The sequence below is a fragment of the Lutzomyia longipalpis genome, chromosome 2 (genome assembly GCF_024334085.1).
Source record: "Lutzomyia longipalpis isolate SR_M1_2022 chromosome 2, ASM2433408v1".
Taxonomy (NCBI): Eukaryota; Metazoa; Arthropoda; class Insecta; order Diptera; family Psychodidae; genus Lutzomyia; species Lutzomyia longipalpis.
Window position 1 is genome coordinate 34338457 of NC_074708.1, and position 18182 is coordinate 34356638.

An 18182-nucleotide genomic window follows, 5' to 3' on the forward strand; every position below is an offset into this window, starting at 1 on the left:
GTCTTGTCTGCAACACTACAAAAAATCTACTTATATATATACAAACGAGGTAAATTGTCGCTTCGCTCCAATTTACCTCGCCCCGCTTCGCGGGGATTTGTTGCGCTTCGCGCAAATTTTATATAGAGAAAATAATTGAGATGAAAAAAGTCCAATAGAAAATGTATTCGTTGGTAACAATCGCCTGGTATCAGTAGTCTCTGTACCAAATTTCATCACGATCGGACCAACGGTGTAGAAATGCATAGCTGAACAGACACCATATTTTTGAGAGACCTTTCTTTATTATATAGATGGGCCACACAAAAAATCTCCAACAGATATTGCAAAGGGAAAAAGTGAATTTCACACAACATTTATGGCGCCGAATTCAAAAAGTAGTCAAAAAAGCATGAATTTTATATGAGGGCTATGTGAAGGGGGGCTCTGGGGGGAAAATGAATGCCGTTGGTAAAAACCGCCTGGTATCAGTAGTCTCTGTACCAAATTTCATCACGATCGGACCAACGGTGTAGAAATGCATAGCTGAACAGACACCATATTTTTGAGAGACCTTTCTTTATTATATAGATGGGCCACACAAAAAATCTCCAACAGATATTGCAAAGGGAAAAAGTGAATTTCACACAACATTTATGGCGCCGAATTCAAAAAGTAGTCAAAAAAGCGTGATTTTTATATGGGGGCTATGTGAAGGGGGGCTCTGGGGGGAAAATGAATGCCGTTGGTAAAAACCGCCTGGTATCAGTAGTCTCTGTACCAAATTTCATCACGATCGGACCAACGGTGTAGAAATGCATAGCTGAACAGACACCATATTTTTGAGAGACCTTTCTTTATTATATAGATTATAAATAAATTAAGGTATTTTGTGGTTTGCGGATTTGTAAGAAAAAATCAAATTACGTTTTATTTTGTAATTTTTTTTGTACATCAACGGCTTTATCTTAATACAGCTTAAAGCGCTTGATGCTGAATATTTTACATAGGAAAGAAAGAGAAAGAAAATAGAATGTTCTCGAGTCTTAAAGATTTAGAGCTGTAGTGTAATAAGTTAAGCATATCGCAAATGGAAAAAGAGAAATTCATTATGTTTTATTTGTAGAGGAACGTAGACCGATTCAGACCACTTACCTTATTATTTTTGGAACCCTTTATTATTTGAAACCGAGCTAATACTTCAAATGTAAAAACTTATGAAAGTAAACTAAAAGTTTTAACAATATTTTTCTTTCATTGAAAATGTACATTTAAAGGTCTGAATTGAGCCACGTTCCCTTATGCATCTTATGCTCATTTTCTCTTCTTTAATAATACAAATAAGTTAAAATTTAATTTCTAGTTAAAAATCCAGAAAAGTGCTGCTAAAAATCATTCAGGAGCTTTTACCTAAAAGTGGAGGCGCCAGGTAAAAACCAGGCGTCTCCATATGAATTTCTTAACGCAGTTTTTTTTAGCCCTAACAGAAATGCTAGCTTTCTAAATCATTTCATATTGGTTTCCCCATACACAGATACGCAGGTAAGACGAAAGGCAAATGGATTAGAATCATTATTTTGTTTTTATTCGTAAAACGTGATTGACTGAGAGATATCGCGGTGAAGTGCAGTCACAGAAAGAAAATCGCAAGATCGCACGATTTTTTGCAATAGCGATCGCGAGATCATACATAGAAGAAGCTATACATAATGCATACATAAAAAAAAGATATTACGTTAAAGTTGCTCATGCTCCACAATCTCTTCTGCAAGATAACTTACCTACATATGTCTAATTTCACCATCAAATTCCTACTCCAAAAAAAAAGAAGAAATGGAATAAGTGAAAATTTTACAGTGTAATTTTCAATGGCATATTGGGTTATTCTTTTTTATTCGGTTGGTGCTGTTTTTTTTGTAAGTACACGTTGCGGTGGTTATTACTATTAGTGCTATTCGATATTTTTACGTTTTCCCCTTCTATTGCGGGAGCTTAGGTTGTTGGTGTGAAAGAAACGACTTGCCTGCAAATGGTACTATTTTATATTATGGAACTTCCATTCGAAACAGTTTTGCTGGCCGTCGTCTCGCGGAGATTTGCGGTGGGACCAGCTTTCGCGCGTCTGAATTCGCCTGCTTCTGGCCAGTTCACCCAGAGCCGTGTCTTGCGATGGTAGTGTATTTTCGGTGCTGCACGCTGCACTTCCAGTCACAGCAAAGGAAAGTGTGAAAGCAAGTATCAAGTTGCATCGTGTGAAATTAGGCTTTATATTGGAGAAATTTTCGCAAAGAGTTCATGAACTCAACTGCAATAAATGCTATATATTTGCCTGATTTAGTGCCCGAAGGAAAAATTACCTACATACATATATAGTACACACTGCATAGATAGCTGCAACATTAAATTAGGGGAGTTTAAGTGAAGTGTTTTAGTGCATATTGCAACACTATATACGTACGTAGCATCAAATGGATTTTAAGTAGAGGAAGTTTGCAAAATAAATTCATTAATTTCTTCTCCATAAACTTAGACGAGGTATTACATCAAAAGAAAGCAAAAGTGCAAAAGCCTGAATCGTGCATCTTGTAATACACACCACGAGAGCTCCGTTTGCAAAGTTGCTCTCTGAATGGCTAAAAAGTGAAATGTTGTGTTCTTCTCTTTCGCAGTAATAATAAAACCGTTTGCAATTTGGTTCAGTTTTTATTAAAAAGAAACTTAAACTATATAATTACACTTGAATACCCACACGGAAGATTTGTATGTAAGAGAGTAATTCCTCATTTTTGAACAAAACTCCTCTTGAAATTGTTGTTGTCAATTGTATGAATCTGCACAAGTGAAAGTGAAATTGTGAAAAATGACCGCTAGTAGCGGAAAACAGTTACCATCTAAAACTTTCAATGAAAAATCAGCATCAACGTCATCAGAGGCTGCCAGTATGCTGAGAACGGCTATTTATACAATTGTCGACGTTATCGTCTTCCTTCTTGTCTCACTGGGATATTGCATTCAGGTAAAATTTTATTATTATATACCTACCTACACCTATCTAACATTTGTACATATAGGAACATCTGCTCAAATATCCAATCTATGTATCATTAATGTGGGTATTACAAATTTTTTGCTTCATTGCAGAATTCGTGTTTCTTACTTTATTACTCTACTCTGTTTGATTTCACTTTTGCGATATACATATATATTTTTTAATCCAATTGGGACTCTCTCGTAGTAGAGTCTTTAATACCTACAAAGCTTGATGTTAGAGATGTTTGATTTACGATTTTATTACCCGAAATTGTTGGCTTTGTCTCATACTTCCTCTGAATTCTCCTAACTTGAAAGGTAAAATTGCAAATGATAGCAATGAACAATATTTTGATATTTTTTATGAAATCCGTGGTCCTTGACAAATTCAAAGTTCTATTAGCCTCCAAAATGTATATTTTATGTATTTTAGAAAGAATTTTCAATAACCATAGCTACCAATTTAATTGAAAAAAAAAAGATATCTACAAAATACACATAACGTAGTAAGAATATGAAATTAAGTTTTTAAGCCAAAATTTACTCATTTGTGCTATATTTAATGAACTCGGTAAATTTTCTATGTTAACTTTAAGTTCATAAAAACTATATAAGAAAATCATATATTCATAAAATTCATTTAAATTCGATTTTAGGAAAAGTTTACAACTTATTGTGCAAATTTCCAAGAATTTATGTCAAAAATTGAGTTTTCTTCTATACAATTTTGAAATTAGAATTCACGGAAATTTGAAAAATTTCCTGGAAATATTTATGTTAATTTACATTTAACAGTATACGGCTATAAGGAACTTTTTCTTGCCAAATTCTATACATATTTAAACTAATTTAAAATAAAAAGACAGGGTTATCTAAATCTATCAGCATGATTTTTTCGAATGCATAAATGGACGAGACATTTATTTTAATTATTCAGTGATAAACGTGTGCATGTCGGAAACGATTTTGTGAATTTATTATAGATTATTTGAGTGGGTTTTATGGATGTCACACAGATGTTCTACTAAAAAATATATATTTAGCACAATATATAGGTAGTAATAAAATAAGAAAAATTATCAAATTAATAGAAATATATAAACAAAATCAACAAAGACATTTTTTTTAAATAAAATTCAACAAATTCATAGCCTTGCAACAAAGAATATAACAAACTCAATAGATTTTCTATATCATTTGAGAATTTCCTCAATACCACCACTACTTCATAATGCTCGCTATGAGCACATATGAGACAAAAAAAGCGAAATTTTTTCTTATAGTAATTTTCAATTATTTTATTGTCTTACAGTCATATCCAATTTTATTTTTATTGCATTTTTTTCAAATTATTTGATGGTTTTTCCTCTACCGCAATTTCAGCTCTATAATAAAATATTATGTACCATATATATATATACTTAGAAATTATATATAATCGCGTGTATATAGCGTGTTAAGGTTTGAAAGAAAAAAGATTGCAATAAAAAACATCAAAATTAGCAAAAGAAGGAATAAAGCACGTAGGGAAAGTATATTCAATAAACTGTGTCAATTCATTGCGCTCACAATGGCATATAAAACTTTGTACAGAGACGTGTAATTTTTTTAAGAACCAGTTTAACTACATTTTGATTCAATGTCTGCAATTTGGTTTAAAAAAAAACCTACAAAAAATATGACATGCATTTCATTGACGATGGAAAAATCCAAAATAGGTAAAAATGCATTTAGGAATAAATATTTTTCCATGAAGGTAACTTTGAGGCAACATTCGATATATATTTGCTTTTCTTGTCCCTCTTCCTGGTTTGATATATTTCATTTTTAATCTTATCTTGTGAAGTATTTGACGGTGATAACACCGAATAACAACTTGGTACACGGTATAAGTAATCAATAGTTCATGGTCCGAAATCTATTGTTTCCTGGATCATTGAAATTCCATCTTTGTATAAGATTTTCTATTAATATTCTTATATTTAAATTGTGAAACATTTCTATTCAGCTTCCTTGAAGTCTTTTTGATTTAATTACGCTGACTTTTAAAAATTCTTATGTATTTTATTCTTTAGATTGCATATACATATGTACTTTAATATTCACATAATATATATATTGCAATATATCGCAGGAGAAATAAATTGACTAATATTCTAAAGGAATTTTTTAAAACCTATCGAAGTGTAAAAATAAAATTCTTAGAAAGAAAATCTACACAAAAAGTAACGAAATATTACGAAATTCTTGTAACACAGTGCATCTAATGGTAGTAAATCTTTTCTTCTTTATTTCAAATTCACGCGTGTACCGGAACTATGGAAATTTAAGCTTGTATATATAGCAATTCCAAAACCATTTATATAACTCCTCTAATAAATTAATGAACAAATATTCAAATTTGTCTTTCTTAATGGGTGAAAAAAAAACTTGTAAATGAAATCGTCAAGTGTGTCAAAATGCAAATTTAGCGCATTTTTGGTTGAATGAAATGAAAATTGTGAGTCAAAATTAGGATTACGTATATATAAAAGCAAAACCAAGTTCAATGTCACAGAGGTTTTTGGATCTTGTGAAATTAGGATGGTTGAATGTTAAGTGAAGATTATTTAATTTGTCGATGAAATTGTTTTACGGCCAAGGTGACAGATCAAATATGAATTCCAAATAGCATCCAAAAATTTAAATATTATGCAATTTCTTTGCCAAATCAAATATACAAACACGCGGAGCCTCCTCTCCAGTGTCGACCATTTCTAATGCAAATTCATCGGGGAAAGAGTGGTGTTGGTGGTGTTAAAGATGCTCAATGAGTATTTATGTGCTTTGTACCTGACCTACTACCTACACGACATACCTATATACTACCCAGAGGTTTTCAATTGAATATTATATTGAATTCATGTTGCACGTTCTACCATAAGGTTGAGCACATTTCATTTCACGCATGCCTATGCTCATAGAGCATTGTAAAGTGAAGTAGTGTTCATGTTTAATTAAAATTAAAAAAAAAATTACATACCTCCACAACCCATATAAGAGTCATGAGTAGATGATCTATCTACATTCACACGAAATGCTCACTGTTTGTTGCACTTCTCGCGACTAGTTGACACATTTACTTTTCGCACCTCGTACATAATGTACAGTGCATACTTTATATGTTTTCATACTGTGTATATATTACAAGTTTGTATTGTGTGAGATCAAAGACCCGAGTTATGCAATTTCTCACAAGTTGCTGTGGTCAGGGATTAATAATTTTCGCTTCATTTTGAGAGCTAAAAGTATGCAGGCGTATTGAGAATAAGAGATGATAATAATGTATTGTATGTGCATAAACAATTATGTCGAAATAGTTGGTGTTACCATAATCTTCTTATAGCTAATCAAGCATATGATAAGTATTGCGTGAAGTTTGCTAATTGGCTGGAATGCCATAAAGTATGTTTGCATATATTCCAAGGACATTGTGCGCATAGAGTATTAATCATGTATAGCCACTGAAACGACAAATTGATGGCGATATGTTGTTTGTTTATATTATATGTAGCAAAAGGTGTTAGTTCCTTCCTTCCACAGTGCAATTAAAGGAATTTATTATATTCTGCCTTATATGGTTTTTGATAATTTAAAATATTTTAATAAGTCATTCACATTTCTAAAAGAAGGTTTAAACAATTATAATGAGTGCTCTATAAGGATTTCACTCGTTCTATTGTTTACTTTTGACTTTGGAAAAGAGCTTTGTACAGTAAAATTTTGAAAGTTTTTACCATAAATGAGCTTTTTGTCAGTTAAGTAAAATTAAAATTAATTCTAGAACAAAAAAGAAATGTCTCAAAACCCAATTACGTTTGAAATTTTATTTGTTTTTTTTTTCAATTCTACTTCCTCTTCCGCTCACAGGGATAAGATGCTTCTAAAAAAAACAGATTCAGAATTGAATTACTTTTCAAACTCTTGCAAAAAAATGTTGAATTTCTAATGTCTTACAAAAAATTCTATTAGAAATTGCAAATTATTTTACTAATTATTAAGACATAATTCTACTTACCTAAATAGTTTGGATGCCTGTTTGTTTAAGTAATGAAATGCGCAAAAAATGACATAGAATTTTCTAATTGAACAAATTAACAGAATATTTAGGATTATCAACTCACATTAAAAAACGTAAGAATGAAGACAGAATATTCACAGAATCGAGAGAATAAGCGGAGTATTTTTTTTTAGTTATATACAGCTCGTGTAACTAATTACTTTAATTGAAAGTCGTCCAATCATTTAATAGACATATATTTTAACGAAATAAATCTTGGGGTTTTTTTATCACGTAAAGAACATAATGAAACATAACATGAAGTAGATATTCATCGGCAAATATCAAGAAAAAAAAACTGAAATTTAGCTTAATTTAATTCCGTCACACTGTTTACGTCTTCCTCTTTACGCTTTTATGTGATTTACGTAATTAAAAGAAAGATTCCATTGTCTTAAGAATTTTCTTCAATTAAAGCATTTCAAGGTTACTGTCTAAACGCGCCTAGAAAAAAAACGAAAGAAGAACCTCATGAGATGATACAGACAAGCTCTTAAAGCTCACAAGTGAAGTATGTCCAAGAATCTGGTTGAACCAGTCACTATGTTTTTGTCCTGACGTGCCAGAACCATAAATTCTTCACTTATTAGTTAATAAATCATTAGTATACATGTGTGAAAAATTAATCCATGTCCGCGTGTAATTTTTTGTTTATTTAATACACCCCTCCCTTTTTTGTGCATTGAATTTCGAAGCGCGTGTAATGGGTAATTTATAAAATTCTTCAGTTCAAGGTTATACGAAAGAGCCTTTAATTTGACTATCATTGTACAGGTACCAAGTCCAAGCCTAATTAGGTTTTTCACAAAATTTAATCTTTTTTTTTTCTTGTTGATAAGTGTTAGAAGTTGCCAAAAGAAGCTTTTAAATAAAACACTCCTTCCACTTACAATGAGGGCCATAAAAACTCATAAAAAAAAGAATCACTGCTAAAATTGAGAATCAATCAAACTTTTAAATTTTATCTAAATGTTTTCTTTTTCTTCTCTTTTGCAGGATTGGTACTTTATAATATTTGGTATGCCAAAAAAGAGTCTCAAAGGTGAGATAGCTCTGGTGACTGGAGGAGGAGGAGGACTTGGAAGACTGCTAGCTTTAAGACTTGTACGGAATGGTGCTTCAGTTGTACTTTGGGATATAAATCCAGACGGTAATTATATAACATGACGATACTAAAATCAATCTTTAAAAAAACAAAGTTTTTTGCTATGATTTTTTCTCATTTAATGGTAGCTCTGTTTCTTCCCTTTAGAACTGAACACTTTTTTTTTACAAATCTGTAGTTATTTTACAATTTTATTTATACAACTACTTATCATATATTTGCAACTTATACTAATTTTTTTTTCCTGTCCTTTCTCACAGGTTTAGATGAAACTACAAAACTCGTACAGTCAATAGGAGGTCACTGCAAGAGTTATGTTGTGGATATCTCAAGAAGGGAAGAAGTGTACAAAGCAGCTGATCAAGTGCGAAATGAAATTGGTGATGTAAGTAAAAATTGGCGTATTGATGCTACTTCAACTATTGAGATAGACAAATATTTTTTCAAGTGACATTTTTATGTACAATTACCTCGCGAGTACATACAGTAATACATATACATATTTTTGCGTAATTTTCGACCTTGTTTTATTTTAGTCTTCATTGTAATATTTCGTATGTATGTGTATGCAGCAGGTATTTAACGTCTGTTTATATATAAATGAGTAATTAAGGTAATATATTGAGGATGGTCAATAATTTCTTCGTCAATAAATACAATTTGTACGGCATAAAGCAATAAAATCAAAGATGCATTCCAAAGAATTTAGCTCAAAGTGTTGATTTGTGCTAAATATTAAATCAAAACAAATATATATTTATTAATTATTGATTAGATAAGACTAAAATGCAGCAATTATAGCGATACAACTTGTTCACTATAATAAAAATCTTGACCTGAATAATGAGAAGTGGGACAATATCTCGTTTGCAGTGCATTTGCTAACAGATTGTTAATAAAAAAAAAAAAAGACCAACTCGCATAAAAAGCTTCTTGCACCATCCAAAATCATCAAATGCGTTATACAACTTTCGCTGAATGAGAATAATGCTTTGACTTTTTTCTACAATTAAAATCATTAAAAAAAATAAGTATGTTATATAGACGACACGTGGGTATATTATGTGAATTTAATTGAAATTTCTAGATATGGGAATATCCCGTAGGCGGTTTGAATTGCAATTGCGAGATAATCAAATACATATTGGAAAAAATTGAATACACCAAAAATTATGAAGAAAACCTTTCAATTGAAAATTATAAAGTATACAAAAGCGACAAAAGCTCTTTACCAGGTTATTATAAGCTATAGATTGGAATTTTTGAGTATAAGAAATATTGCAAAAGTGAATGCAAGAGTCGGACGTTGGTATATAAGAAAATCAACAAGCAAAACCAGAAAAGGCGCACGCCAATACCATCAGAAATAAAAGTAAAATGCTTAAGATTGCAACATCAAGCTTTATGTACTTGTGCAGTGCACGCATGAAAAACAAAACAGAGCCTACAACAACTTACATTTAAAATCTTACGGCATAAATTGTTATGCATATGTCCATTGAATTAGATATAGATAATCTTTGTCTTCTTGTTTTAAGTAAAATCTGTAAGTTAAGACAGCTTTTAGTAAACTCTAGATAAGATTAAATCCGTCTGTGGGGAAGTTATGCACGGAATTCCGTAAAAAAAACAAACAGACTGTGTCTGTAAATGTTAAGATATTATTTATAAAAAAAAATCTTTTGTTAACTAAAGGAATTTCATTAGATTAGATGTGTACATACGGAACATATTTGTGCAAACTTTGCGAGTATAACGTGAATTAATCCGTGTGATAATGTCAAATATTTAATGAATAGATTTTACCATAGTGCCTTTTCCAGCTTAACCCCCAAAGAATTTTGTCAAGTTGATGAAGTAAAAATTATGTAGATTTTTTATTCAAAATTCTGTTTAATGTTTGGGCAAATATGCCCATGAACTTGAAATCAATTGGATTGTTTAGTCGGAAAAAATGAAAGTAATTTGAGTACCTTATTTGGTAAAAAAAAAGTTTAAGTTGTCAAATCCTAATTGAATTTGCGTATACAGCTTATAAACAACTACTTGTTTGTGATTTAATTAATTTGTTTTAATTATAAAACAATTTTCAGATTACAATACTCATCAATAATGCCGGTGTGGTGTCTGGTCGAGTACTCTTGGATACTCCTGATCACCTAATCGAACGATCCTTCAACGTAAACGTAATTGCGCATTTTTGGGTAAGTTTCTACATTTAATAAAATTATTTCTAAATATTTTTTTTAACTTATGCATAAATTTTTGTTTAATTTAGACTGCAAAAGCGTTTCTTCCTGCAATGCTTAAAAATAATCATGGGCATATTGTGACGATTGCATCTCTAGCTGGACAAGTGGGAATTTCCAAACTTGTTGACTATTGCTCGAGCAAATTTGCCGCAGTTGGTTTTGACGAAGCCATCCGGTTGGAATTGGAATCACTGCGTGTTAAAGGAGTTCACACAACTTGTATATGTCCATACTTTATTCAAGCAACAGGAATGTTTGATGATGTCTACTCTAGGTAAGAAATATTCCACTCTATTGTATTCATATATAAAATATTACAATTAAACTGTAACGAAATCCTATACAACATACTCCATTAAATTACATATTTGACATGCGTAATTTAGTCGATCATCCGCATGTTGCTTTGAGAAAGTCTTTCAATTTCAACACCCTTTACCGTGGTCAACAATAAAACTTTTCAAATGAAAGTTAAATATCATTTAATAACCATTTAATCTAATCTAATCTCAAATCTTTCTTTTTTTTTTGGCTAAAACATAAAATAAATAATATGAGAGATGTCTCAATACTTCCACGGAATTTCGTTGTATTGAATAAAAACCTTTGAAGCTAGTTAATGAATATGGCATTTCGCATAAATTATTTTCATAGTAAAAAACATTATTCATTTCAGATGGGTACCAACATTAAAATCAGAAGACGTAGCTGACAGAATAATTGCGGCCATTAGGAGGAATGAGAAATTAGCTATTGTGCCTTCCTATCTGAGATTTATGCTGGCTCTAAAATGGTCAGTTTGTAATTTTATATAGCATTACATCACGATTTAAGGAAATTTGCAATATTTTCTTATGCCGAAATTATTTTTTTTTAGGATTTTTCCATGGGGATGTACAGCAGGATTCCTAAAGCGACTCGTACCAGATGCATCACCTCAGCATAGTCTTCATTCGACTGAATCCATGTCGGCCGTAAATAATAATTCATCTGGAAAAAGTGAATTAACCAGCAATGGTACCAGCCAAATGGGTAATAATAATGAAGGGAAGACAGTTCAAACATCACCTTTTCTAGTTCATAGAGTCTCAACGGGTGAAAGGGTTCATTGAGAAATTTTCTTCTGTGACATATTTTGCCTCCATAATAATTGTTTCATTGCATGCTGATTTTTTTCATATTTAGCATAAAATTAAATATAATTCTTTCAAGAAAAAAATATATTTTTAAAAAGGGAAAAATATATAAATCGTTAAATGCTAAAATAGTGCTCGCTCACTTTTAGAACGCAAAAAGCAATAAATTGACTTTTCTTCTCTTTTCCAATTTATTTAAATTGATAAGCAAAAAAAAACAAAAAAATGCAATAAAAAAATAATTTTAGCTGTTTTGTGATGCAAATTTTAACAAAACCAACATCAGCAATTAAATTTAGTGAGGTAATTTATGGTTGTCGAATACTTGTAATTTTGCACATCACTATAACAATAAAATTTCATTCCTTTTTTTTTTCAAAACCTACAATTTTTTGGGGAATCAAATAAAATTAATTAGTTGGTGTTGCCTTAACCCAGAAATGCCCAGGAATTTTTTGATATTTTTGCAAAGAATAATTTCAGAAATATTCTTGAAAGTGAATTTTTAACCTTACATTCTTTCTTTTATTATTGATTTTTAAGAAAATAAATATTCTTAAATTTAAATGAAAGAAATTTTTTGTACTAAATATAGTACATTGAACAATTTCTGGGTTAAATTCCGTATTAAGTAATTTAAATGTTAAACACATCTGCAGGAAAATATCACCTTTCTTCTACATAGTTAAAACCGTTCTTATAATTAGCTTTTTCTGGGTAAACATAAAGTCTAATGATTTCTAGCATGCATTCCAAAAAAGCTTTTCCTCAGAAAAGCATAAAACATCATAGAATATATTTTTCTGCAATATAGTTGTTTGGGGCATATAACAGGCTGGTATATACCAATTTCTCAATAAAATTTCTGAATGAAACACTATATGGAAGGCTAGTTTATGTACCTAAGTTTAAATAAAAATAAATAAATAAAAGGATATTTGGGCCAAACTCGATTTGGAAAAATTAATATATAGAAATCCATTAAGATTAAACATTGTAAATAGTTAAAGAAGTACTACGTGATTTTAGTGAGTATGTAGTGTGTATTCTAAGAAATGTGGTATGGCCAAATAAAATAAGGGTTGTTTTGTAAATTAAGAAAAAAATATTCCTGAGACTTTATAATGTACATATTTTCTTGAAATAAAAATCGATGTGATTCCTAAAAAAAAAAACATCGGAAGTTATGTCTTGGTGAAGTCAATACAAGAAAGGTCAATAGTTCTTAATCTTCGATTTTTCTTTCGCCTCTCACCTTTCGATGATATTGAGTGGATAAAAAAAAAGAAATATGTAAACAGTACCACCCTATTCATGGAAAAGTCTGTCGCAGTGTTTGTAAGTTTAATCTTATCAATCGAACTTTTGTGATTGGAACCATTTGCTGGGAAGTCAGTTTATCGTGGGACTTGAGTGATAAAACATCCGAAAAAAATGAAATTTCTTCTAATTCTCTGCATTTTCCTAATTTTCATTGAATTTTCCTTTGGCGGTAGTTCCATTTGTGTCTCCCAAAATGATTGTAATGGTTGCCTCTATGCAGATGTATCCTGTTCGTGGTGTAGAGATCGCAATTATGATATGCGCAAGGTGCGGTGTATGATAAAAAGTGATCTAATTGCATCGGGATGTCGTGAGGAATTCATTCTGTCCAATGGGGAAAATGAAGTGAATTACATAAAGAATGACGATCACGTTGATTTTACAAAATCCAACCCTGATGCTATCCAAATTCAGCCGCAACATATCAAATTGAAATTGCAAAAGCGTATTTATTCATTTTTTTTTCTTTGGCTTTTTTGTTGTATTTGATCAAACATTTTATGCTGATGATGATTGTATATGTGTCTCTTATCACACAGAGCGCACTCAAACGATTAAAATGACTTACAAGCCAGCACTGAATTATCCACTGGACTTATACTACTTGATGGACTTGACTGTATCCATGCGTGATGATAAGGATACGCTCGTTAGTATGGGAGGAAGCTTAGCGAAAGCTCTCTACGAATTAACGCAAAACTACAGGCTAGGATTTGGGAGTTTTGCCGATAAACCCAAAATGCCATTTGTCTTTCCCAATGAGAAGTATACGGAGAATCCTTGTGCCCCAGAGAAGGACGTATGTGAACCACTCTACGGGTTTCGACATCGTCTCAATTTCACGACAAATATTGAGAGTTTTGTGCAGAAGGTCAATTCAAGTGATGTCACCGGCAACGTGGACAATCTCGAAGGTGGTCTCGATGCACTCATGCAGATTTTAGTTTGTGGCGAGAAAATTGGATGGCAAGAGCGGGCGAGGAAAATTATTGTCTTTGCATCTGATGGACAAATGCATTTTGCCGGTGATGGCTTGTTGGCGGGAATTGTGGAGAAGCACGATAAATTGTGCCATTTAAGCGACGATGGAGAATACTTGGCATCCACGCAAATTGACTACCCTTCACTCGAGGAGATCTACAGAACGCTCATGAAGGAGAAGGTTAGCGTGATATTTGCAGTGACACGAGATGTCCATAGTCATTATGATCAGATTCACAATCTCCTGCATGGGATGTCCAGCGTTGGTACACTGATGATGGATTCATCAAATATTTTGGAGCTTGTAGGGAATGGATACAAGGAATTTGTGAAGCAAGTAGAATTCTTCGACAATGCTCCACCGTATATTCGTGTGGATTACGAGACTACCTGCGGTGGCTACTACAAATACCCAAAAGCACAGAGACGATGCGACAATGTAGAAACCAATAAAATGTATGAATTTTACATCAATATCACTTTACTTGATGAGCCAAAGGATGGTAGGACGAAGGATACCATTCGGATTGAAGAGTCCCACATCACGGATGAATCCTTAGTGCTGGATATTGAGATTGAGGATGTTTGCGAGTGTCTTACGGAAGAGATTGGTGAACCTAATAGCCCGTTGTGCAATATGAAAGGAGAGATGAAATGTGGCATGTGCATCTGTGAAGCAGGATGGGCTGGTTCACAATGTGATTGTGAGCTATCCAATTTCGACAGCTACAAAGCCTTAGAGAACAACTGTCGAATACCAATAAGAGATTCTAGGACTAATGAGACATCCTACGGAGCTATATGCTCAGATAATGGGCAATGCATATGCGGAGAATGCTACTGCAATGCTGGAATAGATGGAAAGTATTGTGATTGCCAAGCTTGTCCACTGTAAGTATTTCTTGGTCTTTATCTCTATCAGGAGCTCTAATTAAATTATTTTCTTCCAACAGAAATAGAGGCAAAGAGTGCTCAGATCATGGTACTTGTGACTGCGGAGTATGCAAATGCTTTGCCGAATACAGCGGAGATAAATGTCAATGCCCATCAAATTCTGTCTGCAATGCCCCAAACACAGGTATTGAGTGCTCGGGCAAAGGTAAATGTGATTGCGGTCGATGTGTCTGTAATCCAGGATCAATGGGAAAATTCTGCGAAGGTGAAAGTCCCGAAGAATCATCTCTCTGTTTATTCTACGAAGAATGCGTGCTATGCCTTATAAATCGCAGACAAGGAGAAATTTGTAATAATGTCAAAGATCTCTGCTCGTCCCAAGATGGTCGAGAGTATCACAATGAATTTGTTCAGACATCCCCAGATAATGAGATTCGATGCGTTGTGACGACAAAAGAAAAATCAAATCCAAATGTAACATGTCGACATGAATTTGCCTACGACAATACCATTGATGGTGAAACATTTTTACAAATCTATATGAAAAATTGCAAACCCGTAAATACGGCCTATTTATCCGTAATGGTAGCTCTTGCGACAATTGTTGCTGGGTTATTGGGAATAATTGCGTATAAATGCCACAATATAATGCAAGATCGCAGAGAATGGGCTAAATTTGAGGAAGAACGCCAACAAACTGAATATCATGAATTAAATCGAATTTACAAAAATCCAATAACTAAATTTGAAGTTCCGGATGAATATAGACAATCTATTCCTGATCCTTCTTTTGAAGTATTGGACTCACCAACGAGGACAAGCCTTTAAATAAAATGGAAAAATTATTGGCACAAAGCAAAATATCAATTTCCGTATCATTCTAATTTTTTTGAATAGTTTTTTTTAAAATATTCTTTCAAATTTATTATTTCATTTCTTTGAATTTTCATACAATTATGTATTTTCATTAAATCAAAAAGACGTACAAAAAGGTACAAGAATACTTAATACATATTAAAAATTATATTAAATTAAGTTTATTCTAAAATTATCTTTTTTTTTGGTAATTTTCACGTTTAAAAGATGATCTAAATCTTAAAATTATGTATACTTAATTTTGAGCTTTTGCATTACATATGTCCTATCCAATTAAGTGAAGATCGCGAAGTTCACACCACAGAAAACAAATATTAATTTGTGGCTTAGAAAATATTTTAAAGATATAGTTTCATTTCTTTGTACCAGAAACTCTCTAGACAAAAAGATTTTATAATGTTAATAAATTTTTTTAACTTGAAAATTTTAAAAGCCGTTTAATTGGGTTTCTTTTCTTCTAATTGGAACAGAATGAGAATTATGAGGTAAGTCGCTTTTAGTTATTCTCTTTCAGGTTTATTTAGCAGTTATTTCTTAAATTTTTAAAAAGGTGTTAATATTTTTTATTAATCCCCTATTTTCTTTACAATGTAATTCTTAAGAGATTATTATTAAAATTTTCAGAAAAATCCATTAAATCGTTAACTGCTTAATAAAATTTTCTTTTAAACCTCTCTTTGTGGATGTTTTATTATGTGGATCTCAAAACCATGAAACACAGAATACGACCCAACGATTTCAATGTATGAGGCATTTTACACATTCTGTGTACCTACATTCTTACAATTTCCGCTTTATGCTTTGGTGTGGTTTGTTGCTTCTTCAAGGTACAGGCATACCCCACTTAGTAATCCCTCGGCTAAACTGTTCTTACGCATTAACACTAATGAGTGTGAAGAGTACATCAGACAGACGATTATGCGGGGTCACAACTGTAGTGTGGAGAATAAACCTCGCGCTCATCATTGCTTTGAAATCACAATTTAGTTGTGTTCTCTTTGCGATCCTGTGCTGAGATCGTGTTCATTAAATGTCTCAAATTGGGTGTTTTTATTAATCCAAATACAGTGCAATAAATTAATTTTGTTTTAGAAAATGCACACACTAGTTGCTGTTGCAGCTCTACTGCTGCTTTTTCTAGGTAGGTGTGATCATAAAGAAAGTAAAAGAAATGTGCAAGAAAATTCTTAACTGTCCACTTCCACGTAACCAATTCCATTTCTTCGAGTGATTCCATTGGCATGCGATGATGTTAATCAGCTGAGCACTTTGGTGTTGATAACCCCATGACCTTGATCTTCATGTTCAATGCACTTGGATTTTTTTTAATATTTCGCCGGCCGGCATATTAAAGCATGTGCTCATTTTTTTAGGTCAATCATCTGGGAAAATTTTTCCGCTGGGAGTGCAATATGAATACACCGTCAGTAATGTTGTTGTTATAAATGATCTTCATGCTGGTGCCAGTAATTCCTCAATGGAGCTTTCAACAAGTGTAAAAGTGAAGAAAATCTGGGATGCAGAAGGAAGAAAAATTCTTGCTTTTACCCTCAATGCACCAACACTCCATGCAGATGGCAAGGAGTTGTTTACACTACCAAAGTCAGTAGATGAGGGATTTCTTTTGGAATTCGCGGAAGAAGGAACAAATATTTATCTACTGGAATCCGATACAGTGTCAATGAGAAATTTAAAAAGAGGCATTGCTTCGGTGTTTCAATTCTTCCCAGAAAGTGGCTCAAAAACAGAAATTGATATCGCTGGTGAATGCTCCATTTCATACGATGAGATAAGTGATAGAATATTTGTGAAGAGGAAGATTAAATGTGCAACAAATCACAAAAATATTCACCAAAGAAAGGAAACTCCTCTTGGAATTATCACACCAAATGCAAGAAACACGGAATACACCCTCGATGTGGGAGGATCTATTGAAAAAATCGAAAATGTTGAATTTTTCCGGATTTCTCTAGCTGGAAATAGAGACATTGGGGCCACCGTTGATTCACGTCTATCACTGAAATTAAATGCTCAGAAAGATGATGAAGAATCCAAGAAAATTTCCTCCTTCGATGGTGTATTTGCTGATTACAAGAACTTTAAGAAATTTGAAATTTTCCATGAACAAGAGGAAAAATCAAAGGAAAACGATAAGATGGAAAATGTAAGTAGAACCTATTTTTTCAATTATTGTTTTATGAATAGAATCGATAACAAAAGGTTTAAAAAAATATTTTTTTCTATTTTCAATGCAAAGGACGTTATGCTCTTTCACTTTTATTTATTCTTTAATTTTCATCGAAAATTAATTAAAATATTAACACCAAATTAATAAAATATATTTTTAGGTAATTCAATTGATTAAAAAGTTCAAAAAGGATTTATCTGGGAAAAATATTGGAACTGAAAAACTATCCTATACAACCGTCAAATTAGTTGAAGTATTCAGAGAGTCAACAGTGGAGGATCTCGTGAGAATTCTCGATGCGCAGAGTATGAAGAATATT

The 18182-nt window shown here is 32.3% G+C and overlaps 4 protein-coding genes across 4 annotated transcripts in view; 3 read left to right on the forward strand and 1 right to left on the reverse strand.

Annotated features, from left to right (window-relative positions):
* The window catches only part of LOC129790342 (clavesin-2-like), an 891203-nt gene that overhangs the window by 565501 nt on the left and 307520 nt on the right, over positions 1-18182 (reverse strand). The window lies entirely within an intron of this gene.
* LOC129791269 (uncharacterized) overlaps positions 1980-18182 on the forward strand; it is a 22560-nt gene continuing 6357 nt past the window's right edge. The window contains exons 1-11 of the mRNA XM_055829339.1: positions 1980-2995; positions 8105-8258; positions 8474-8598; positions 10307-10417; positions 10492-10739; positions 11142-11258; positions 11343-11572; positions 13145-13369; positions 13464-14796; positions 14859-15428; positions 17104-17752. Coding sequence (XP_055685314.1) covers positions 2840-2995; positions 8105-8258; positions 8474-8598; positions 10307-10417; positions 10492-10739; positions 11142-11258; positions 11343-11572; positions 13145-13369; positions 13464-14796; positions 14859-15428; positions 17104-17752 — 3918 coding nt within the window. The 5' untranslated portion in view covers positions 1980-2839. The remainder of the gene's footprint in view (positions 2996-8104; positions 8259-8473; positions 8599-10306; positions 10418-10491; positions 10740-11141; positions 11259-11342; positions 11573-13144; positions 13370-13463; positions 14797-14858; positions 15429-17103; positions 17753-18182) is intronic.
* On the forward strand, positions 13000-16099 carry LOC129790164 (integrin beta-nu). The gene is made up of 3 exons (XM_055827524.1): positions 13000-13369; positions 13464-14796; positions 14859-16099. The coding sequence occupies exons 1-3, from the start codon at positions 13036-13038 to the stop codon at positions 15625-15627; spliced, it is 2436 nt and encodes an 811-aa protein (XP_055683499.1). The 5' UTR covers positions 13000-13035; the 3' UTR covers positions 15628-16099.
* The window catches only part of LOC129790154 (microsomal triacylglycerol transfer protein), a 3903-nt gene continuing 2329 nt past the window's right edge, over positions 16609-18182 (forward strand). The window contains exons 1-3 of the mRNA XM_055827504.1: positions 16609-16816; positions 17049-17839; positions 18024-18174. Coding sequence (XP_055683479.1) covers positions 16771-16816; positions 17049-17839; positions 18024-18174 — 988 coding nt within the window. The 5' untranslated portion in view covers positions 16609-16770. The remainder of the gene's footprint in view (positions 16817-17048; positions 17840-18023; positions 18175-18182) is intronic.